This window comes from Hippopotamus amphibius, chromosome 1 (genome assembly GCF_030028045.1).
Source record: "Hippopotamus amphibius kiboko isolate mHipAmp2 chromosome 1, mHipAmp2.hap2, whole genome shotgun sequence".
NCBI classification, from domain to species: Eukaryota; Metazoa; Chordata; class Mammalia; order Artiodactyla; family Hippopotamidae; genus Hippopotamus; species Hippopotamus amphibius.
Window position 1 is genome coordinate 146,038,155 of NC_080186.1, and position 25,047 is coordinate 146,063,201.

General features: G+C 43.0%; 1 protein-coding gene and 1 non-coding gene across 6 annotated transcripts in view; both read left to right on the top strand.

The window, feature by feature from the left end:
• The window catches only part of TIMD4 (T cell immunoglobulin and mucin domain containing 4), a 43,167-nt gene that overhangs the window by 10,479 nt on the left and 7,641 nt on the right, over positions 1-25,047 (top strand). For 3 of the 5 annotated variants that reach the window (XM_057747744.1, XM_057747755.1, XM_057747783.1), the window contains 4 exons: positions 16,547-16,593; positions 17,770-17,863; positions 19,286-19,325; positions 20,261-20,280. In XM_057747744.1, the coding sequence (XP_057603727.1) occupies positions 16,547-16,593; positions 17,770-17,863; positions 19,286-19,325; positions 20,261-20,280 (201 nt within the window). Of the gene's footprint in view, positions 1-16,546; positions 16,594-17,769; positions 17,864-19,285; positions 19,326-20,260; positions 20,506-25,047 lie in introns of those variants that run through there. The other 2 variants (XM_057747765.1, XM_057747774.1) reach the window with 1 other exon arrangement.
• Positions 5,299-5,370, top strand: TRNAR-CCU (transfer RNA arginine (anticodon CCU)). Its single transcript has one exon. It is a non-coding gene; the product is annotated as a tRNA-Arg (tRNA).

The following is a 25,047-nucleotide window of genomic DNA, read 5'->3' on the forward strand; positions in this document are numbered from 1 at the left end:
GCCCATTGAGGGGCACTAAGGTTGTTCCAAAGCTTCACCTCATAAATATTCTGCATTGAGGATCCTTTTAGATGTCTCCTTAGTGTTCATGCAAGTGTTTCTTTAGCTTGGCAGTGACCAAGAAGGAGAAATGCTAGGTTGAGAGAAATGTGTGCTTTTCAATTTAATAGCTGGTACAAAATTGTCCTCTGGAAAGGCTGTGCCAGTTTATCTTCCCACCCACAGGGTATCTGCTTTCCCATATCCCCCCTACACTTGATATAACCATTAGTTTAATTGTTTTCAATCTTCCAAGAAGAAAATATCATCTCGTTCTTCTGTTGTTCTGATTAACAGAGAGTTGGAGTGTCTTTCTCTATGTTTGTTAGCCAGAAAACAGGCACCTTTTAACTCTGTGAAGGAGCCAGTGTAACATCACTGACAAAGGCTCGGAAGATGGAATTGGAGGGGCCAGACAGGAGTGAGCAGAAGGCAGATAGACAGTTTCTGAAGGAAGATTATAAATCAAGATGAAATGCAAGGGTGGCCTCATGTTGAAGCCTTGGCATGCATTAACTCGCATGGTGGGAGGATGGGAAACCTGGTTGTTGATGACGAGGTGCCAAGGATCCACACCTTCTTTGTCCCTGGGATGGGTACGGGTGGGGGCCTATGTTCTGGCAGAAGAGAAGGCAGCAACTAGAAAAGTGATCAAGGATGGGCAGTGAGTTTTCAAAATGTTGTCATTTATTCCATTTCAATCTTGGACTCTTTTACTCTGAATTGCAAGGGAACAAGAGGTCATCTGAGGTTTGAGCGTCTTCTAGAAAATCCCTGATAGTTTCACTTCACTCCTCCTTGATAAATCCTGGGAGAGAGAACACTGGTGGTCATACCCACAGGCGGCGCTGCTGCAGAGGAGTTGGTCATAGGAAGGGCTGTCAGTCCCTGTGTAACATCTACCCATTGTGGAAGAAGCCAGGGTTTATTGAGCACATACATGTGCTGGCATGGGGTCAGCTGTTCTCATGGGCCACGTCATTCAGTCCTTCTTGGCAGATGCTCCAGTCTCTATTTGACGTAACTTTCTCAAGGACACACAGCTCTCGAGTGCCAAATCCAGGAAGTCAAGCTCTGAGTCCATGCTTTTATGTATTCTTTTATTTTACTTTACCTTCTAATCTGAAATAGAACATCACATTCTGGTCATTTACCATCCTTTTTTCCCACTTCTTTAATTAATTAACTAATTAACATATACGTGTATCTATTCTTTTTCAAATTATTCTCTCATTAGGTTGTTACATAACACTGAATGGAGTTCCCTGCGCTATATAGTAGGTCCTTGTTGGTTATCAGTTTTAAATATAGCAGTGTGTACATGTCAATCCCAACCTCCTTCCCCTGATCCTTCCCCTCTCATAACCATAAGTCCATTCTCTAAGTCTGTGAGTCTGTTTCTGTTTTCTAAATAGGTTCATCTGATCCCACTGTTTTTTGTAATGAAACATAATACTAATGGCACTTACCTAAACTGAGGATTCAGTATATGGTAAGGATTCAGTGTTAGGTGCTGTATAAGAGTTTTAACATGTATTGTTTTATTTACATCTCACAATGACCTTCTGGCCAGGTACAGATATTATCCCCATTTTACAGATAAAGAAATGGGGGGTGTCAGAGATTTTATTAGAGAAGCTAACATCTACTGAGGTCTGTCTTTGATTTAACACTATGTATTCTACATGCATTAGCTCATTTGACTTTTCACAAAATCCTCTGAGGTAAATACCATTATCCTCCATTTTGGAGTCCACGAAGATTATATAAATTGTCTGGTAGATGACAGACCTGGATTTAACCCTTGTCTGCTCAACTCTGATGCCATTCTTGCTTGCTTCCAAGAGCAGAAGACACTTTTCAGTTTTATGATTTTTTTTAACTGCTAATCACACCAGGGAAACAGCTGATGAGCGGCAAAATTGCAAACTTGGGGAAGTGACACAAGCTTTTTAAAAAAATCTCATGGTGGTCATTCTTGATGCACTGTCAGAATAAATCTGAGATTCTGAAAGCTTTTCACTGACTCCTTTGTATATGGATCTACGGAGCTCTCAGTTACGGGTTTTGTTCCTCTGGGTGGACATCTTTAATCTTCTGATGCCTCTCAGTCGTTTTGTCCTTCTCACATCACTCAATCTAGGGAGGCTCCACTCTATAATTTAGGCTCAGGAAACAAGCTTTGCTTGAAAAACAGCTGTGGTAGAGTTTGCCATGCAAGGGCTTCCTGATTTGTATTACTTATTTGATAAGACCTCTGCATGTATATATCTCCTGCTCCAGTGCCTTCATCTGTTTGAAGGTGTTTGGTCGCAAACATCATCTAGAGAAGCCCTACCCAGGGTGTCCAGTCTTCACCTCCACTCTGTGGCTGCCTAGAAATGGAGCTCAGAGATGTGGAGTGATGTTCCTGAGATCACACAGCGAGGCAGAGGGAGAGCTGAGATCCTTACCTGGGTTTGAGAGGTTTTAAATTTGGACACATGAACTCCCGGGTAGCTTGTTGTCAGTGGAAAACTGATGGGAAATTGAGGCCCAGCAAGGGCCAGAGAGTTGAGAGAGGACTTGCAGTGATAGGTAGGGAGGTTGCTGGACCAGAGGCCAGTTCTCCTGATCCCACGAACAGTTAAGCTTTGTCCCAGGATGGGCAGCCACCATCTCTCAACAGAGCTTCCTTGAGGGCAGATTTTCCTATTTGCTCCTCAAGTATTAGGATTCACTTTTTCTCAGCCCTTTTTTCTTGGTCCCAGAGTTGGCTGGTGGGGCAGTGGGGATGGGGTGCTTATAGGGCTGTTTGTTCTCTTACTGTATCTCTCTGTTTTACAAAACCAGCCCAAGCATCATGGTCCAGAGCAAGCTGGCCCTTCCATGGAATCAAGGGATTCTGAGAGGGAAAAGTGGTTGGAGATGAGATTTTATATCTTTATCTTGGTGTTTGGTTTGGATTCATGGAAATCGGTCACATGATATTTGGTAAAGGCCTGGCTTTACAAATCTGTCACTCATTAAACATGGCTTACCTAGTTGCTTCTCTGTGCAGGGTCCAGAACATATAAAAATGAGCAAGTCTTGACCCTTGTTCTTAAAGGGGTGGGATAGGCAGGCTTGTGTAGAGCAAACAATCATCAGTGGGCTTTGTTTGGGGACAGAAGTATGAAAAGGTGCCCTGGGGGCCCAAAGAAGGGAGAGAAGGATTCTAACTTGGAAAGGAGGGCCAGGATGGTTTCACTCAATGATCTTTGAGTTGGTTCTTCATGGCTGAGAACATTTCATTGAGCAGAGAAGGGTGAACAGGCAGGGAGAACTGCATGGGCACAAAGAGGGGGACCTATAAGAGCATGAAATCTTTGGTGATGGTTTAAGAGTCTAGTTTAATGTAATGGAGACAGGAAGCTAGGAGTGGCCTAGGTTCCTAAAGGACTTGATTGATGGGCTGAAGAATTTGGATTTCATAACAGGGTCCTAAGGAACCATTCATGTGTTTGGAGTAGGGAATGGCCTTTTCAGCTGTGTTTTAGGAAAGATTGTTCTGGCGAGAGTGTGGAAGATGCATTTGAGGGGAGTGAGCCTGGAGGCAGAGAGGCTCCCCAGGAGGCTCCTGCAGTGATTCAGGCAAGAGATGAGCATCTTGACTAGAATGGTGGCAGCAGGAACAGCAGAGAAGGGACAGAGTCAGAGCCATTTAGGGCTTTGAGAGGACTTGGCAACTGAGGAAGAAGGAAGGATGACTGATTCTCCATACTTGGCAGATTAGCTTGATGTGATGGGTTCACTGGTAAAGGAACCCCAGGAGAAGAGTGAATTTATGTGGGCTATCTTGAGTTTGAAGTGCCCCTGGGAAATGCCTAACAGGCAGTTGGAAATGTGGGGCCGGGTGGCCTTACAGATGCTGGTAGGGATTGGGTGTCCGATGACCAGCACCTCCCTCTGATCAAATAATCATCACTATGAAGATTCACAGCAGAAGTGCTGAGTAGGGACTTGCCAGTGTACCAAACCTTTCATACGTATACGCTCATAAGGGAGAGTTTAGGGCTATGGATATGATTTTGGGAGTCACTAATAATAAATGACAGCTACTGAGTGCTTATTATAGGACAGGGCTGGGCTCCAGCTTTCAGTGCATTGTCTCATTGTGAGGCACCGTCCAGATCTGTGAGGAAGAATCTATCACTGCATTCATTATAAAGGAGAAGAAACTGAGGTTTGCAGACATTAAGAAATTTGCCAGAGTTTGAACCCCAGGTCTCTTGGCTCTTGAAACTAAGCTCTTAAAGACTTGATTGTATTGTCTCATTAGCAGAGAAGGTGGTCAAAGCTCCCGTAGCATCGTCTGAAGATATTGTGTGAGAGGAAGGGAGGGATGAAGGCAGACCCCCCACCTCCCTACAGGAATGACTACATTGGGAGAGGGTGTAGTAGAGGCAGAAAAACCAGCTCAGGGGGAAACCGAGAGACAGCAAAGGTAGGAAGGGGTCCAAGAGACAAAGGTTATGGTGTGTGTACTTGAATATGAGGGAATTCTAAATACCTGTCAGGTAGGATGTGGTGTTTAGACAGGTAGCCATGAACTGTGGCAGGGGGACCATTAAGTAAACAAGGTGAGCACTATGGATGGGCAAACAAAAGTCCAACACTGAGCAATTGTTAGAGAAGAAATGTTAGGTGTTCTTTCAAGGAGTTGGAGGGTAAATATTTAGAAGGGAAGCAGTGTAGAGGTAGAAGGTTTGTCCTGGTATAGGAGAAGGGGAAGCAGTCAAAAATGGGAGAGGTAGGGTTTGATCTAGAGATGGAGATAGGAGACAAAGGAGTTACGCTGGCATAAATGAAGGTGGGAGAGCAATCAGATCTCACACTGACCTCCCAGGGAGGTAGGAGAAGACACAGGAACCAAGACCTTGAACTTTGAGATCATCCAGTCCATCTATATCAAAACCTTGGCCATGGGCTGGAATCACAGGGAGTTTAGTCAAAGTATAGATGGCCCTGCTCTATCCAAGACTTGCAGATTGAGGACCTCTGGGGGTGGGTCCAAGAAACTGAAGCCTAGCCCTGGTCCCAAGAAGGCATTTTGGAATTATTGGTGTAGTAGACTCTCCTTATTCTCCATGGAAGGAAATTGAGGCACAGAGGCATGAAAAAATTCAGAGAAAAGGAAATATGTCCTATGTAGGACTCTCTTCCAGCTCCCAAATTAGAGCTCTTTCCCCTATGCTGCACTATATTATTGAAGTCACAATTGAGCCCTGCCATAGGACTTCCCTGGTGGTCCAGTGGTTAAGACTCTGCACTCCTAATGCAGGGGCCTGGGTTCGATCCCTGCTCAGGGAACTAGATCCCACGTGCCGAAGCTAAGAGCCCACATGGTGCAATGAAGATCCTGTGTGCCACACCTAAGACCCAGAGCAGCCAAATAAAGAAACATTTTTTTAAAAAATGGAGCCATGTCAAAACTTGACACTTTCTGTGTCCTCAATTGTTCAAGGGCATAAAGAACTTGTAGGAGGAATTGCCATTCTCAGTGCACGTTCGGCAGAAAGAACAGATGAAGGCAGGAGAATGAAGCCAAGCTCATTTTCACTCACAAATGCCATTGTTAGGAGGAAAGAAATTGGATGCACTTGATTTCAAAGTCAACATCTTTCGCGAGGCATTAGCTGATTTGTTTTCTCTTGTGCCCAGTGCTGTTTGCAGGCTGGAATCAGTCGGTAGGCCGGCAAGCTGGGGATAAAGGAAAGGACAAAAAGTGGATTCTCAGGATGCTTCTCACAATAACATTACTTTCTATCAACTGTACAAATTTTTTTTTTCATGAGTAAAGTTGGGATTGAATCTATGTAATTCTAGCATCTAACAGCTCACCTTCAGAAAGGTCAACAAAATAAGACAAAAAAAGTTGCCAAGCTTTAGGAGAGGCCTGTCCGGGGTGAGGTGAACAGAGAGTGAAAGTGAAGTAAGATACCAGCCACTAAAAATAGAACTTGGAGCTGGCCCTAAGATGGGTCCTCAGCACTGGTTACCCAGGTGAGCTCGGTGACCGCTCTGTAGACCACAATGTCCCTCGGACACCAAGTCAGGTGCTGGAGACATCTCTGGTTTCACAGGAGGGTAGGATCAATGATAAACCTCAGCAAGCTCTGTGGTGAAGTGAGGTATCTGTTCTCCGCACTGTGAACAAGTCAATGAATAAAGGCACTGATGCCCTTTGGCAAGAACCTAACTACACCTGTGGACTACTGACTCCTGTGATGCCCAGAAGCAGAAGAGGGGAACGGAAGTGGGGTTTGGAATCAGACATCATTGCTCTACCATTTACTAACAATCTGCACTAGCTTCGCAGCTATGGGCAAGATATGGGACCTCTCTGGGCTTCAGTTTCCTCCCCTTTCAATAATTCTGCCCAAGCTCACTTACCTCATAGGTTCATTTTGAAGTTCACACGTGATACTAAATGTGAAAGTGCTTTGTGCATTTTCAGCTGCTTCCATCGTGCTTATCAGCAGCAGCAATAATGATAACTTTTAGAATCTCTTTCCAGAAACTGCACCCACCTAGGCAGTGGAGGGCTAGGCTTCCATTCGAACTGGACCACTTCCCACTGCGCCGTGAAATAGCGTGGTCAGAACTGCTCTTTTCTGAGCAAGTGTGTGTGAGCTCCTGCTACATCTCCCAAGGCCATAGGGCCCAGAAAATAAGTGCTTAGGCTCTGCAGATGGGTAATCCTGGCTCTGAGGTGTGCTCTCTCCCTTCCCAGCTGTGTCACTCGAGCCAGTTGCCTGACATTTCTAGGTCACAGGACTCCTGCTGTGAGATGACAGTCATGGTGCCTCGTGCAGAATACTCTGAGATCCAACATGGAAAACACCTTGCACGATGCTGGGCATGGGGTAAACGCTTGGTACCTGTCTCCCTTTATTATTGTTGTTAATAATCCAGAGGGTTCTAGTGAAATGTGCACCTTGCCCCCCTCCCTCGGTTAAGACTTATGGATCAGTTGGTGTGGGCAGCGCAGTGCTAGGCATTGCCTTCCAGAGGAGGGACCAGTGGGGAAGGATTAGGGATGAGGTCTTGTTTGTGCTCCGCTGAGATGTGCAGACATTGGCACGTGGGAGCAGGAGCTTGAGGTGGTGATTCTGGGCTCTCACAGGGATGAGGACATTTGTGCAGCTGGGGCATCCTTGGAGGCAGTGGAAGGTTGAGACACAGTTGGGAACTGGGTGACTCTCAAATAATGGTGTTCTAGAATCTCTGGTTTCCTTCTGTTACCTCACCTGTGTGTGAAATATGAGGTTGTCTCATCATTCTTCCTCCTTTATGAACCACTTTGGGCACCAACACAATTTGCTCTGTTTCCTTTCAAAATTAAGTAGACCCTACCTAATTTTGCCCTTGGAGCTAAGGAACACCTGATTCATGTATGTAATGCTCTCTCTCTTATTCTTTTTTTTCTTTCTTCCTTCCTTCCTTTCTTCCTTTCTTTCTTTCTTTCTTTCTTTCTTTCTTTCTTTCTTTCTTTCTTTCTTTCTTTCTTTCTTTCTTTCTTTCTTTCTTTCTTATTTGGGTCTTTGTTGTTGCACACAGGCTTTCTCTAGTTGTGGCAAGTGAGGGCTACTCTTCATTGCAGTGCACAGGCTTCTCACTGCAGTGGCTTCTCTTGTTTCGGAGCACGGGCTCTAGGTGTATGGGCTTCAGGAGTTGCAGCACACGGGCACAGTATATTTGTGGCTTGTGGGCTCTAGGGCAAGGGCTCAGTAGTTGTGGTGCACGGGTTTAATTGCTTCTTGGCATGTGGGATCTTCCCAGACCAGGGATCAAACCCATGTCCCGTGCCTTGGCAGGTGGATTCTTAACCACTGCACCACCAGGGAAGTCCTATAATGCTCTCTTGGTTGATTAATTTAAGTGAATTGTACTCTTTGATCATTCCACAGGTCAAAAACATGCAGGGGTCTCCAAAATTTAAAGGAAGTATGTGAATTCAATAAATGCCTGTTTTTATTTTCAAAAGGTGTTTTGAAATTCCAGATCTGCCTTAGTGCTGCCAGGTGAGGTCAGAAAGTATGGGTTCTGGTCACTTCCTTTGTTACTCATTACTGTGAAATCATGAGCAAGTGAAACTGTCTCTCTGGGTTTTAATTTTTCTCTTGATTAAAAAAAGGGAATCAGAGGAGGTCATTTTGAATTCCTTTCAAATCTAAAATATTCAGACTTTTGGATCCCTCTGCCGTCCTTTGGATTTTTAAGACCATACCACAAGTAATCCACAAGGGGGCAGCAAAAGCCAGCTGCTGCCTATGAGAGGAAAAACTCTGAAGGCTTGAAGCTGTGGCTTTTAAAATTCTAGGATTGTGTTAAGATTGTATCATTGAATTGGCTTATTTCAGAACTAAATTTGTTTTAAAAGTAGAGACAGATGAGTCCTAGTGTCTATGAATTCAGTGATGAGTCGACATATGTAATAAGAGTTTTAAATGTACCCACTGAGAAGAGTGCTCTTATTTCCAGGTGATTGCTGCTGTGAAACCCAATGGTTAGAGAGTTCATGTTTTCAAACAGGAATTTAATATGTTCTTTTTTTTTTTTTCCTCTCAGAGTGGTTACCACAATGATTTTCTGAGTCATTCAAATTTCCTTTTATTGTCTGTGTTACCTTGGGTGAGTGATTTAAACTTTCAGCCTCAGTTTATACATCTGTAAAATGGGTTTTGTAAGAATTAAAATGAAATAATTTACCTTATGTGCTCTTCACTATGCCAGGTCTGCAATAGCACCTGGTAAACTGATTGTGAGAGGGAGGTTCTAGGAGTTTTGAAGCACATTTCTGCTAATGGGCTGGAAAGAGGTGCAATGTTCCAAATGGATTCCAGCCTGAAAATTCAATGCCATTCCAGAATTGCACAAAGCGCATGGTTTTATTTGAGTAAGAGAGTGGGATCCAGTCTACCCCCACAGGTATAAAACCACATTAAAGGGAAGTCTCTCATCACCCTAGGGTTGGAAGGTCTGAAGGTTTTCAAAATTATACTCAGAGCGCATTTAATTCCCTGACTCCACAGGTGTTGTGTCTGTACCCAGTAGACTCACTTACCAGTAGTCAGCAAGCTTTTTCTGTGAAGGGCCAGGTAGTACATCTTTAGGCCTTCCAAGTTGTGCTGTCTCTTCAACACTATAAAGTTGAAGTTCCTTGTATTCCAAACATTCTACCTAGCCCCCGCCCCAAAGGATTGAGATGAAGAGGTAATTACTGTAACAGTTTGGGCTATATCCTCTCAGATCATTTTTTGTTGTTAATAACATTGTCACATCTATTATTATTTTTCACAAAAATTTTCAAATTGTTTACAAAATCATTCTCGCTAGTCTTTTTTTTTTAAGGGAAGTTTATTTCATTTCATTTCATTTTTTATTTTTATTTATTTTTTGTTTATTTTTTCCTCAAAAATAATTTTTTATTAGTTACCTATTTTATACATTCTCTACAGTCTTTTAAAACTTGCTTTAAAGTTCATTCAATATTTTTGTTCAAGTCTTTACTGCCAAGCTACTACATTTCATGCATTGATGAGGCTGAACTATATGAAATGGCTGATATTCAAACCAATTAAAAAAACTTTTTATTTTGAAATAATTTTAGACACCCACAAACTGGCAAAAATAGTACAGAGAGATCTATACATTCCTCCAGCTTCCCCCAGTGGTAACATCTTACATTATTACGGTACATTATCAAAATGAAGAAATTTACATTAGTACAATACAGTTAACCAGAGTAAAAATTCTACTTGGATTTCACCAGTTTTTATATGCACTCATTATTTAAAAAAAAACAAAACAGTTTTTGACCTGTCAAAATAACTAATATATATATCCTGTTACATCTTCATACCTCAGTTCTCTTAGATCTTAGGAGGTGTCTTTTTCTAATAGCACCACAAAACCCTTTTTTTAGCTGTGGGTGAATGAGTTTCTAACAGCTATCTTTAAAGTTTCAGTTATAATGTCACTGTGGCCTTGCTTCAGAGAAATGACACATACCCTAACAGTTTGCCCTTGACGAAGGCGTCTTGCAGAGTTTCCAGGAATTAACACATGACACACAGAATATTTTACAGGTAAAATTTTCACATTGAGAAAATTTAGAAATCATAGAAAATTGAATTGTATTAATGCAAAAGTACTACTAATAAAAAAATTGCCTACAATATTTAGCTTAAAGTCAGATGTATTTGGCCTTTTAGGATTTCTTTTTAGTTTCCTTTGGGGAACAAGAGGTATGCATGTGTTCATATATATATTTTTAAGTATTAGATATTCATTCCCTATAAAAGTATAGCTTTATATCCTTAAAAAAATTACTATGTAGTGATAATTTCCTCAGGTCTTTCAGATACTTCGTAAAAAGTTATCCAAAGATATAAAGGTTAAAAAGGACATAGGAGATCAGTTAGTGAAATAGCAGCATTTCAGATGAATAAACTGTGGTTCAGAGAGAGGAAATGTCTTGCTCAAGGTCACAGAGCCAGGAAGTCTGGGGGAAATACTTAGAGGTGGTAAAGTATGAGGGAGGCCAACTGGCAGCCTCACTGTGCTCTGAGGTCTGGGGTTAATTTTTTACAGAAATTCCATTTTGTCAGTGTACCCATGCATACCCAGAACTCAAAAGCCTAAAATTAAACCAGCAAGCCAATTTACTAATTCACAGTGAGAACTCTAGCTGCCATGGGTCCCTATTTTGGTATTTTTTAATGTAAATACATTCTCACCTTGTAGGAAAATCTGATATTCATCAGAAGCATTGGTGAGTACATGCACCTGGGAAAAGCATGGTTAATCTTAAGACTCTTTGGTTGTTGTTATTGCAATTTAACTAATTTATTTTAAGATAGATACTACACATACATGGTAAAAGTAAAAAGTGTACAAAAACTTTTAAATAAAAAGCCAATCTTCCTTTCATCCCATGCGCCCATCTCCAGAGCCACAGTTGTCTTGGAAGATCTTAGAGGCCAGGGTCTCTGTGTTAGTTTTCTATTGCTGTTATCACAAATTACCAGAATGGTAGTGGCTTAAAACAGCACAGATTTATCTTACAGTTCTGGAGGTCAGAAGACCTGAAATCAAGGCGTTGACGGGGCTTCATTCCTTCTGAATTGGCTAGGGGAGAATCGATTTCCTTGCCTTTTTCAGCTTTTAGATGTCACTTGCTTTCTTCGGCTTTCAGCCCATTCCTCCATCTCTAAGTCAGCAACGTAGCATCTTCAAATCTCTCTTTCTCTCTGACCTCTTCTTCCATCATCACCCATCCCAACTTTGACATTTTGGCCTCCCTCTTATAAGGATTCTTGTGATTGCATTGGGCCCACTGGATGAGCCAGGATAATCTTCCCATCTCAAGACCCTTCACTTAATCACATTCTGAAGATCAGACACGGACACCTTTGGGTTTCATTGCTCTGCCTACCATAGTCTCCAAGTGACTCATTCTTCCTCTCTTGACCAGATTAAAAATTATTAGTGATAAAACACATATTGATAATTTGTTCAAACACACCGCCATAGTAACCTGTACATCTTGAAATAAATCCCTCCCCAATAAATGTTGCAAGGATTCAATTTAATTAAATGTAAACAGAAACTCTCATTTTCCCCACTCCGAGTGGATGGCTTTGTACAGTCAGGGTGAGCACTGAGCCCTCTCTGGAGACCACTGCTCTGGATCATCGCTTTTCTAGATTCAATGCAAATCTTCATACTCAGCATTCCTTCCTGCCTCAGTGGGACATGCCATTTACGTGGTACACTTATGCTTGAACTCCAGTATAATAAGGTTGTTAAGAGCATAGGTGTTGATGTCAATCAGACAGGTTCAAATTCCAGCTCCACCACTGAAGATCTATGCGACCTTCATCACATTGCTCAACCCTCTGAACCCTAGATTTTTCATGGGCAATATGGGATAACGTCTGCCCCATAGGGTTGCTCCTGAGGATCAAATGTTCAGTGGAATGCTAGTAATAATATATTAGATTAATGCTCTTTTGAGCTTAATGCCAGGTCTTTCTATTCCATTTAGTCTTCTTACATGTGTTTAGCACTCATTTCCTTATTCTTTCTTAGGCTGGTTGCGAAGGATACTCTCGATCTTTGTATGTCAGTTTCCTTTAATACCTGTATCAGTTTCCCAGGGCTGCAGTAACCATGACCACAAACAAGGTGGCTTCAAACCACAAAAATTTATTCTCTCACAGTTCTGGTGGCTAGCAGTCTGAAATCCAGGTGTCAGCAGAGCCGTGCTCCCTCTGAAGGCTCTAGCAGAGGGTGTTTCCTTGCCTCTTCCAACTTCTGATGCCATAGGGATTTCTTGAGTTACAACAGCATCACTCCCATCTCTGCCTCTGTGTTCACACGACCTTCTGTGTGTGTATCTCTGTGTGTCCTCTTCTCTTCCTATAACGATACTAGCCATTGGATTTAGGGCCTATGCTAAATCTAGGGTGATGTCATCGTAACATCCTTAACTAACTATATCTGTAAAGATCCTATTTCTTTTTTTTTTTTAATATTTACTATTTATTTATTTATTTATTTATTGGCGGCATTGGGTCTTCGTTGCTGCACACAGGCTTTCTCTAGTTGCAGCGAGCAGGGGCTAGTCTTCACTGTGGTGCGCAGGCTTCTCATTGTGGCATTCTCTTGTTGTAGAACACAGGCTCTAGGCATGCGGGCTTCAGTAGTTGTGGCACGTGGACTCAATAGCAGTGGCTCACGAGCTTTAAAGCGCAGGCTCAGTAGTTGTGGCACATGGGCTTAGTTGCTCCACAGCATGTGGGATCTTCCTGGCCCTGGGCTCGAAGCTATGTCCCCTGAATTGGCAAGCAGATTCTTAACCACCGTGCCACCAGGGAAGTCCCAAGACGCTATTTCTAAATAAGGTTGCAATCTGAGGTTCTACTGGGACATGATTTGGGGGGGGGGGGGCATAATATTCAGCCCACTACAATTCCCCTCGCACAGAATTGTTTTTCTTGCAAGTTCTGGGAGGCTCCTGCCTTTGCCTGGATGTGCTCGTGGCAGAGTTCAGGGCCTTGAGAAGGGCCAGCAGAGCCCAGAGGACACAAAAACCAATAGCCTGGATTTGTCTGACTCCCATCCCCTAGCTGCTAGCATTGCTTCTTTTCCCAAGGAAGAAAAGCCGATGTATTTCTTGTTGCTATTTGGTGTATAACACTGCAGCCCTGTGAATGCTTCTCTTTGGGCGTCTAGCATTTTCGGAAGAAGAAGAAGGAGGAGAAGGAGAAGAAGAGAAAGTGCTGTTTGGTATCACTCAGCAGTGTTTGTGTTGCAAAATGTGTCTCCCTTTAGAGGACTCCAATTTAAAATACAGATTAGCTTTGACAAAACTGACTCAGGCTGGCTTTTCTCTTTGATGGTTTCAATTTCAGGCTTACCATCACAAATGATTGTAATACAATAGGATTTTGACAGAACGGGGTAGGAATTTTGAATACTTACCTGCAGTTTCCAGCTCTAGGGGATAATAGCTGAGAGAAAAACAACATTAACTAAGTCTTAGGATCTGAAAACATGCTGAATGTCCCCCTCTGAGTTTTATGCTCCTAGGTATTCAACAAGTCACTTCCCCTGTTGAACAAATAAGGTCTCTTGTACCAAAGTACGAACCTTACAAAACCTGTCACGTTCCTCCTTTTGCGTTGAGTGCAAGGAAGCTTGGGGAAAACAGTGATCAATTTCAATAATTATTAGCCTAGATATTTGTTATATTCGGGCCTTGTCTGTGTGTGGCTTTGTGTTCTGCTTCTATGGGAAGGTTTTATTGCACCTCTGACCTTGCATCCCTTCTGGACATTTTCCCCTGCCCTGGTCCCAGGACACTCTCTCACTCACTGCTCTCTGCCCATCGCTTCTTCCTTCTCTTCCACCTCCTCTGCCAACCTTTTAAATGTTGAAGTGTCTCAGGATTCCTGCTCCCCCTTCTCTCTGGACATGCAGCCCTTGGTTTTCTTATACACGCTGAGGTTTTAATCTGCTCCCAGGATCCTGACAACTCCCAAATCATTATCTCTAGCTCCAACCTTTTCCCGAGTCTGATTCAGATTTGAATCCGACAACTTTTTTTTTATTATTATTATTTTTATTTATTTATTTTTATTTTTTATTTTTTATTTTTTTGATGCTGCCTGGCATTAGTCAGGTTTTTTGTTTGTTTGTTTTTTTGGTTTTTTGGGGGAGGTACACCAAAGTGAATCAGCTGTATTTATACATATATCCCCATATTCCCTCCCTCCTGCAACTCCCCCATCCCACCCCTCTAAGGCATCACCCATCATAGAGTTGATCTCCCTATGTTATACAGCAACTTCCCACGAGCTATCTATTTTACAGTTGGTAGTGTATATATGTCTATGCTACTCTCTCACTCTGTCCCAGCTTCCCCTTTGCCCCACCCCCACCCCCTGTCCTCAAGTCCATTCTCTACATCTGCATCTTTATTCTTGCCCTGTCACTGGGTTCATCAGTACCTTTTTTTATATTGCATATATATGAGTTAGCATACGGTATTTGTTTTTCTCTTTCTGGCTTACTTCGCTTTGCATGACAGTCTCTAGGTCCATCTACCTCACTACAAATAACTCAAATTTCATTCCTTTTTATTCCACTGTATATATGTGTCACATCTTCTTTATCCATTCATCTGTTGGTGGGTATTTAGGTTGCTTCCATGTCCTGGCTAGTGTAAATGGTGTTGCAGTGAATATTATGGTACATGTTTCTTTTTGGATTATGGTTTTCTCTGGGTGTATATGCCCAGGAGTGGAATTACTGGATCATATGGTAGTTCATTTTTAGTTTTTTAAGGAACCTCCAAACTGTTTTCCATAGTGGCTGTACCAGCTTACATTCCCACCGAAAACTGTTTATTATGCAAATAGTTTTTGCAGTATCCCTTTGGTACCTTACACTCAGTGACTCTAAATTTGAGCTCCTCGCCTTCCTACCCCTGCCTTGCTGCGTGTCTCTTCCCAATCTTAGGAGACAGTTCAGGCAATGGCCCAGTGTTGCAAGGAAGAACCTTCAGGTTATCTAAGACTCATCCCTTTCTCACCACACATTCAACGTCCATATCCTCTTGATCTCCCTCCTACGCATTTCTGGAATCTGTCTCTCTCCCTTCATTCCCTGCTCTGAATTTCAGACCTGGAATCAGATAGATGGTAATCTCATCTTGGCTGTTCTCTTTTCCTCCTAACTGGATCATAACCTGCTTACAATGTTTCTGTGGTTTCCCGCTGCTGACAGAACTAAAGGGAGACTTACCAGCATGAAACCAAAGGCCTTCCGTGACTAGTTCCCGCCTGTCACCTGGCCATCCCCTGCTGCCCCCACTTTTCATCTTACACTTTCACAGATGTTTGCCAGTTAAATGGGAACCATCCTGTTCCATGGTTCCATAGTTTCGCTGATGTTCTTCTACCTTAAAAAGCCTTTACCACCTTGCTTTGTTAACTGTTATACAATCTTAACTCAGTTCAGGTATTAACTCATTCAGCAAATATTTATCGAGCACCAAGTATATGCCAGGCGGCGTTGGAGTCCCACTGTCAAGTGGGCAGAGAGGGACAGTGTCCTCACAGAGCTTAATACTAACAGCACTCACTGAACTACCATGGGGCTAGTGCCTCTCCCTCTGCCTGCCCTCTCCAGAAACGTAGCCACCCTGCATCCTTACCCTTGGCCTCTTAAGCTGAAATAAGCTTCTGGTCTCCCTTCTCTAGTGTATTGTAAATTTCATGAGGGTGGGGCCACGGCACATTCATCTCCACATTCTTAGTGCCCAAAACCACGAATAGCACTTGGTAGATTCTCAGTATGACTCCTTTGTTGAACTCAACTATCGGTTAAAAAATCAATGACTCCATGTCTCAGTTTAAATTTCACACTCTCAAGGATGTGCCCCTCTGGAACAGGTCAGCCGTCCTCATGATGTGTCCTTCTGATATCTTATACTATTTCTTCCTAGAATTTTGCACAATTTTTTTCCAACTATTCACATTGTTTGTTTAAATTTGGTTGTCTGTACTAAGTTGTAAACTCCATCAAGAAGGTTGATGGTGCAGCTACAGTAGTCCATGGCTTATAATAAATGCTTCATAAACATTTGTTAACTGATAGACCAACAAGTTTTCTTGCTGGAGAAAAGTCCTGAATGCATTACTGGGGCTTAAAGAAAATTTAGATCCAATTGTCTGCTGGCGACTGCCTCACTCTACCCATCTACAAAATGGAGATGCTCCTATGGGATAATATTTGACAGCAGGTGAGCTTTAGATAAAAATATACCAAAACAAATGTGCATAAATAAATTATGCAAAAAAAGGAAAGTTGGGATTAAAAGACTAAACACATCAACTGAAAAGTCTATTTGAGGATGTGGCATTTTATTCTCCCACAGGAAATATGAACATTATCTTCTCTTTCTCCTTCCCAGCATCTGAGACGCCATTTCTTGTGCAAAATGAGGTTGAATCAGAACAGGTAAACATTTTTGTGAAGTATTTTGAAGTATATAACTTAGAGTTTTAAAATCCACAATAAAGTTCTGCAGAAATGGACCAGGGGGAACAGATCTATCTAAGGGCAAAATACATTGCAACTGTTAGGAAATAGTGAAGGAATTTGTAGACTTGTACTCTGTAGAATTAACATTGATATTGTTACTTCTGTATGTGCAGATGCTTTGAAAAGAAAGAAGAAATATACAAAAACATTGAAATTATTATGTGCTCCCTCTGCTGGCCCAGGATTAGTGACATCCTACAGAATCAAACCTGTCACCAGCGTTCCTCTTATTTTCTGAGAATATCCTTCATTCATTTATCTAGCCCCCAGGGAGCTAGATGCTGCCTGTAGAGCAGTGCTTCTCAGACTATTTTGTGTCAGGACCCCTTTATATTCATAAAAATTAAAACTGAGAAGTTAAAAACAATATGAATTAATTTAAAAAAGTATAACAAACCCATTACATGTTAACATAAATAATACTTTATGAAAAATAACTACATTTTCCTGAAAGAAAAAATATTAGTGAGAAAAGTGGCATTGTTTTACATATTTGCAAGTCTCATTAATGTCTGGCTCAATAGGAGATAGCGGTTCTTGTATCTTCTTGCATATTATTTCATCAGAGCATTGACATCTTCACATCACATGTCACATAACTGTAACCTCTGGGAAATTCACTGTACGTCCCATGAAAGAATGACAGTAAAAATGGCAAATAGCGTGGCCTGAAAATCATTTTGATCTCACAGGGGTCCCCTGGCTATACTTTGAGAACAACCACTGCAGAAAATTTGAAATTGAGTTCCACTTTCTCTTTTATCATATTGCCTCTAGAAGTCTAAGTCAGCCAGGAAAAGAACTAATGTACAGGTGGAGGTAGAGGCTGAAAGGATTTAGGCGATGGCCAGTAAAGAGATTTGGCAGTGGAGAACACAGCTTATGGATTTTCCTCCAAGTTTTGTTTGTTTGTTTTTGTTTGAAGTCTAATTCCAAAGGCTGGCTTTGTATAGATCTTGAGACACATTGGGCAAAAAGTGGTGAGCTGCAATGAAGCTGCCTGCCACTGGATGGTGCACTAGTGATGGGAAACTCATGGGAGGATCCTGTTCAGAAATGAGTGGCCCCATCGCCTTCTCTATGTCTCACCAGATAAAAATGACCAATGACTACGACCTGTTTATGATCATTGCTTCCTCCCTGGGATTTGTGATGTTGGCATTGCTTCTGGCATTTTTCCTTCGAGGTAAGGAGAGCAGGACCAGGTAGCTTGAAGCTCTTCAGAGCTTTGGAAACTCCTGGAGGATCTGGGAGTGGATGGATTCTGCTTCTTGCCTCTTTTCCCCATTCCTTAGAGTTCCACTTCTATCACTGTCCTCATCCCCATCAAGGAGGTAAGAGGTAAACTCATTCTTCCTAAGATGCTAAAGGCTTTGAGCATCATCCTCCTGATAAGAGTTTATATTTTGGGAAAGAAAAATAAAATAAGAGCACTTTTATTTATTGGCACTAATTGTGCGCCAGTCCTGATGCTATATTCTTGACATACCTAACTCCTTTCATGCTCCTGACAGCCTTAAGTAAGAAGTACTATTCTTGTCACTGTCTTGGGGTGGAGGAAACCCTGTTCCAGCCTCTGCTTCTGGCTAGGAATGCCCCAGGAAGAGAGCCATAAGTCACCCCAGTCTTCTTATCGGTTCCCTTAAAGTAAAACTTCTTAACCTAGGGTCTGCACAGAGACCTCAGGAGACCAGTGAATCCCCTAAAATCGTGTGCAAAAGTACTTGTACACTCATATCTGCATTTTTCAAGAGACAGGGTCCATAGCTGTCTTGATTCTTGAGCTGGTCCATGACCTTGTATTTGCCTTCCCCTGCCTTCAAAAAGAAAAAAGTTTTAAAACAGTGGGAAAAGAAGCCATGAACCAGGGTTTATAGTTTTCACATGAAGTATAGGCACATAAAATGGTCCTATAAAAATGAAGAAAAAAATTATTCTGGAGTCATTAACAGAAACTAGTTGTAAATGAGGAGCTCTGATTAGTAGTGACCATCTCAGCCTGTTTGAGCAACAATAGTGAAACTTGTGTGTCTCCACACTTGTCCCTAGTGAACAGTGCAAAAGAAAAGTTGGAGCTGAGTGGAAGTTTGCCATTAACCTTCATAAAAACACATGTTACAGTTTGGGAAATTCTGGGTACATGTCCTAAGGAAGTGTTTTAAAACCCAAGTGAGTACCTGAATTCAAATAACTCAAGAATAAAGCAGCTTAGGGAATTCCCTGGAAGTCCAGTGGTTAGGATCCAGCACTTTCATTGCCAGGGCCCCAGGTTCAATCCCTGCTGGGGGAACTAAGATCCCTCAAGGCTAACAGCCAGCCCGCCCCGCCCCCCCCCCCCCCCCCCCCGCCCACACACACACACAAAAGAATAAAGCAGCTTAACACCACTGCCTGTAAGGTTGGAACAACTTTGTAATTGATGGGCAGTAACCAGGGGTCTAGAGAAGCAGCCATCTGATCTGGGGAAAGAATGGCTTTCTCTGCCAAATCTAGTTCCTAAGTTCCCACCTTTGCACCACCTCTGCTCTTCATAAGGTTGCTCTGTACTTCCTCCAGCATTTCCTATATGCACAGCTACTCTGCTTCTAATGTGGCCTTGTTTTTTCAGGGAAAGTCATGAAAATGAATCCTTTCCAGAAACACAACAGGTAATTCATCTTGCATGACTGATTGTTGTACTGATTGTACAAGCTGTTACAAATGATTAGACACTACTCAGTAGTTTAATGACTTGTGCTTGTATTCTGATTAAATACAGGGTTGGAGAAATGTGGCATTAGAGGTAGCAGAGATGTGGGGATTCAGCTCACATTAACCTCTGTCTTGGTTAACACTGTGATGTGTGTCCAAAATGCAAATACAGTGGCAGGTTGCATTAACAGAAGTATGACATGCAAAAGAAAGAAGGGGATATGTCCTTCTACCCATTAATTGTTCAACTCTGGGTGACTGACTTTAAAAGATCATTGTTAAACTGGAGTTCATCAAGAGAAGAGCTGGCAGTATGGAAAATGAAAAAACATGCAGAATATCATTCCTGGGATTTAATTCCTCTGCCAAATCAGATCATAGGAGCAGTTTTTTGTTTTGTCTATTTTTAAAAAATAATTTGAAGAGTCTCTGGAAAAGGATTTTGGATATCTGTCCTGTTATATAGCTTTTTGGAAAATAAATGAAAAGATCTGGTGTAAACTGTAGACCTTGCTTTCACTTATCAGTTGCATCAATACCACAATGGCTATACTAACGAGTAAATATTAACAAGTAGGGAAACTAAGGATTAGCAAGGTAACTTTTCAAAGTTATACTTAGAGATCTTCTTGGTAAATAAACACATTTAGATCATGGTTTTATATTGTGCTAATACAGAAACTTTAAATCCTCTTGTTATAATAGATTGGCATAAGCCCTTTATCACCTGTGGCCTCAGTTCTCCCATCTATGAAATGAGAGCCTTGGACTGGTTCGACTCTGAGCCCTTTTAACTCTAACAGACGTTGATTAGTTGTTTCATAATTTAGCAGCATGCATTCATTCCTGGTCTTGGTAATTCTCATCATCAGCCTCTCTTCTCTCTTTACAGGCTAGACAATGTTGCAGAAGGTAAAAATGTCCTTGATGAAAGAGAAGATGAAGATGGTCTTTTCACACTCTAATGTGTCCCTTTTTCTTAGGATTGAGGATAGGGACATGATGTGCGAATTGTCAAAATAAGTCTTAGAATGTTTTCTTTCTTTCTTTCTTTCTTTCTTTTTAAAAAATAACATCTATTGCATTGGTGTCACTGATCCAGTCTTGCTTTAGTTTCACAAGTGAAAGTTACTTTAGAGACCACTCCTTCTGTCTCATGGTTTAATCTCTGTAGCCTCAGTGCTAAGTGATCTTCCACCGTATACTGGAATGCCTTCAGAGACAGTGATCTCACTACCACACCCAAGGAAGTCCATTCAATCTCAGGGCACTTCTGAAAAACATTTAAAACAGAGTCTGTGTCCAGATAGCATCTGCCTGCTGGTCCCAGTTGAACTCCTTGTGCTTACACAGAATACGTCTAAACTCTCTCCTACCGGTAGCAGTGCTCCAGATACCGAAAGGAGAACCTCATGTTTCTCCAAATGGCCTTGTTTCTGGGACATGATTTCTGGTCCCTTCCCTACCCTAGTTGCCTTTGTCTTGTGTGCATCTGTCTCTCCTTTTATGCCCAGCTTTAAGAATCAGTGCCCCTCTCTGGGTATGAACGGCGTGAACATCCCTGCAATATTGATTGCTGTCAATAACATATTGATGATATACATGTTGACTGCCATCAGTAACACAGGAAACAACATGGACTCACACCATCATTTTGACTCACCTCTAAAACGCCTAGATTTTCTATTATTTTCTGTTCATACGTGAGTATCTTTAGAGGTGACCATAGTGTCATGTCTTAATTCTTGCGTGGGGAATTTAATTCTGGAAACAGCCAAGAGTTCATCAGAGCAAAATGTGGTGAATGACGTGGATGCCCCAGCAGGGCCAGCGCATGGATGTGACAGCCAGGTGGTCCAGATCAGCTTCTCTAAATGCAGTTCATGGGGGTTGGCTCCCCACTAAGAACAGGCTTGTGTAAACACTTGGAGAGCTAGTAGCATGAGGAACCATGGGAGAGAGGTTCAACAAGCCCTTGTTGACTGAATGGAGAGACTGTGCACCTGAGTGAGAGGCCTCTGGTGGGGCAGAATTGTGGCAAGTCCACCAGAGCTGAAAGAAATGTGTCTGAAATACTTCCTGGTATGTTTGGGGCAGGAGCCGCGTTAACAAGATAAGCGCACAGTCTTCCCAGGTAACCAGGCTTTATATTTCGACTCTCTTGACATTCCTTTTAAGAGAAGGGAAAAAAATCAGTCTTATGACTTGACCGCTACAGCCTCTAGAGTCCTCAAACTGTTAGTTCACACGGATCCAGCAGTTAATAGAAACATCCCCCTCTCACCTGAACACTTGGAGAACGACCTGTCCAGGGCAGCATGCCTTCCGCCTCACTCTTTTGGTGCCAAGGTGAGTGGCAGTTTTGCTCTAAGGGAAGGAAATAATTAGCAGTCTTTATTTGCTTGACTTTCTCCTCTGTGTTAACTTAAAATACTGGAAATGACTTGAGCATGCTAAATTCAAATTGAGAACCTGGGGTGGGTGGGTGGAGGGTGATAGAGTCAGGTGCGGGGCCTCAGTGTCCCCATGTGGAAAATGGAGTGGGACTAGAGGACCTTGTACAAACTGTCAGGTCTCAATATTTCTTGGGTTAATGAGACTCCCCATCCCAGCTTAGCTCATGCCGCCACCCACCTTCCCAAGCAGCCAGCACCACCACCACCACCAATGCCACCAGCAACCTGGGTGTGACTAGAAAAGCTGACAGCAAATACCATACCCCTGAAAGAGAACACCTCAGCTCAACGAGTATCTTTGTGTTTTGCAAGGGGCCATCTTCAGGCTTTTCACAAGTATATTTCTGCAACTCCTTGGTCAGATTCAAAAATATTTAAATGAGTAGTTGTAGTATTTTACAACTGGTAATGGCCTTTGGGAGCCTCTAATCTAGCTGCATTCAACCTCAGCTGAACACTGCAATTATCTGGGGAATTTTTTTAAACATCAATTCCTGCGTCCTACCCTTTAGGAGATTTTTTTTTTTTTTTTTTTTAATTGATCTGGGGCGTGTCCTGAGCATCTGATTTATTTTACTATTATGTTTTTTTAATGCTCCAGTGGTTCTAATGCGCAGCGGGGGCTGAGAAACCATGACTGTCGCTCCGTGGTTCTCAAATGGGGCGCTTCAGACCAGCAGCTTGAGCATCACTGCGACTTGTTAGTCAACACATTCTCCCCCCCACCCCACACCTACTGACTCAGAAACTCCCAAGTGGAGCCCCGTGATCTGTGATCTGCATTTTAACAAGTCTTCCAGGTGATTATGATGCAACTTAGAGCTTGAGAACCATGGAAGCATAATAGTCCCTAACAGGACGATGGCGATTTTAAGAAAATACTCTCGGGTGACCAGGGCTCTGTGGTGCTGGGTGTGGCCATGCGGAGGGGCGGGGTTGGGCGGGAGAGCTGCGGGGGGAGGGGCGGGAGTGTCCAGCAGCTGGTGGCCAAGGTTCCGGTGGACTCCCTGCCAGCCCTCAGTTAAGCTGGCGTTGCTTTCTGCCTGGACTCTTAGGGTAGCTTCTAACCATACTCGCCAGCTTCACTCCTTTCCCTCTCCAATTTGGCCTCCATGCTGTGGTAGAGGACTCTTCCCAGTGCAGACGTGACATTCCTATCTCCTGATTTCCACCCAGCGGGGCATAGAAGAGGCACCCTTAGGCTCTGCCTAAGGCGAACTTAGGGGTGGTGAACTCAGAGGCCAGGCGGGGCAGCTGACCCGGAGGAGTGAGGCAGAGGGCAGGGACGTGGCCTGTGCTGAAGTGGAATGCTGTGTGTCCGCTTACAGGCACTAACACGCACACTTAGTAAAACAGAACATGGCAGGAACTAGAACAAGGCAGCCAGTTTGAGACTCAAAGGTTTAGGGGGTGAGGGGTGAGAGTCACAGAATGATGAATTAATATATAATTCTTATGCTGAGACGCCTTGATCCCAGGAGTTTGCTGGGCTACGTGTTCTCTTTCCCTCTCTGTGCAGTCAGGATGAATTGGTCGCCATCTACAAACGTCTCCTAGTATCATGTGGGAGGCCCAGAAGAGAGAATCACTTTCCTTAAGGAGCTTAAAAATCTAAATGAGACCAAACCCACCAGGGAAATGCAGTAGAATGGAATCGGAGTCGTGTTTTTATTTCCACAAGGAAGGACTTTGAGGGAGACAGGGCTCTTCCAACTGATGTTTACATGGTGGGAGCACAATCAGACCTTGAGGATTTTGAGCAACCTAATCTGTAACCTCGACGTTGGCCTTTCTAGGCTAAAAGAAATGGATAACATCCCATCCTTAAGGAGTGTTTGCTATGTTCTGGGTGCTCTACCAAGTGTGTCAAGGCAATTTCTCATTGAATCTTCACAGCCGGCACGTGAAACAGGTATATCACTCCTGAGAAAAGAGAAGCAGAGAGAGGTGAAGGAATTTGCTCAAGGTCACGTGGTCCTACCCCCTGTGACAGAGCCGGGTCTGGAACCAGGCCTGAAGGACCCCATGCTCTTAACCACTACCCTGTACTTCACAGTGATGGCCCCCGTTTAAGACTTCACGCCTTTGAAACCGAGCCGCTGATCCACGTTGGTCCGAAACGAATTTTAGTTTACTTAGATCCACGGCAACGTGAGTGTTGGGATGCTTCTCCAGTTCCAACCCTTTTATAGCTCAATCTTCCATTGTCCCAGTGTTATTTATGCAGGATCTTATCTGCATTTGTGGAGGAAGCTGGCAGGAACCTTAATGAAGCCAGGTGGGACTCATTGAAATGGGACTGTGTTGAACTAAGTCATGAAGAGCTGAAGCCAGCTGTCAGCAGGCTTAATGAAAGGTTAACAGGAATCTGGCAATGGGTGGCTGGGGAGACTCTTCATCTCTCTAAAGAAAACAAAAAGTTGAGACGTGGGCTCCCTGCATGGAGGCAAGAGCAGAAGGAGGGAGGCAAGAGCAGAAGGAGGAAGCCACTTGCAACCAACAGGCTGGGTCTGAAATAGAGTTTCGTTTAGATTTGTAAACATGTTACATTCTTAAGGAAAAAAAAAAAAAAAAGCCCCCTGAGTTCTTGGCTCCCTGCGCATCAAAGGACAGCAAAGGGAAGTGTCCCTGAATATGGTGAAAGCTAATACTGCTGTGGTGGAGTCTGGGAGCCCTGGAGATGGCTGCTCGCAAAACAGAAGGTGGGTTCAATTTCTAACTGCGCTGAGAAGGTGTGCTTCTGCAGTTGTAGCTTTATCCGTGTTGCATGAGGAGCCAGGGGATAGGGCAGCAGGAATGACCCTACACATCCTTCGATTCAACTCCCATTTCTTTGCTGATGAAACTGAGGCCCAGAGAGGGGGAATGAGTTACCCCAGGAGACCAGTACTAGAGCAGAGACCTAAACTGTGTACCCTAAACTTATCTCTATGGCCCTGTCATAACCTTCTTCTTGGAATTTTCTAGTTTCACCTGCCTGATTAGTTACCCTTTTGAAGTCACATCCTTTAAGTTCTTGTTGGGCATGCAACCCCGCATTTCTTTTCCTTAAGCCATCTTTCCCAGCACACACTCGGCCCTGTGGTGGACTCCCCATCCCAGAAAGAGCAATCCCAATGCTGAAGTACAAAGCCTGGCTGTCGCCCTCTTAGGCATGCTGCCATTAACTAGAGTGACCAACTTGTCGCAGTTGTAACACTCAAACTCCTTGCATGCGAGAACC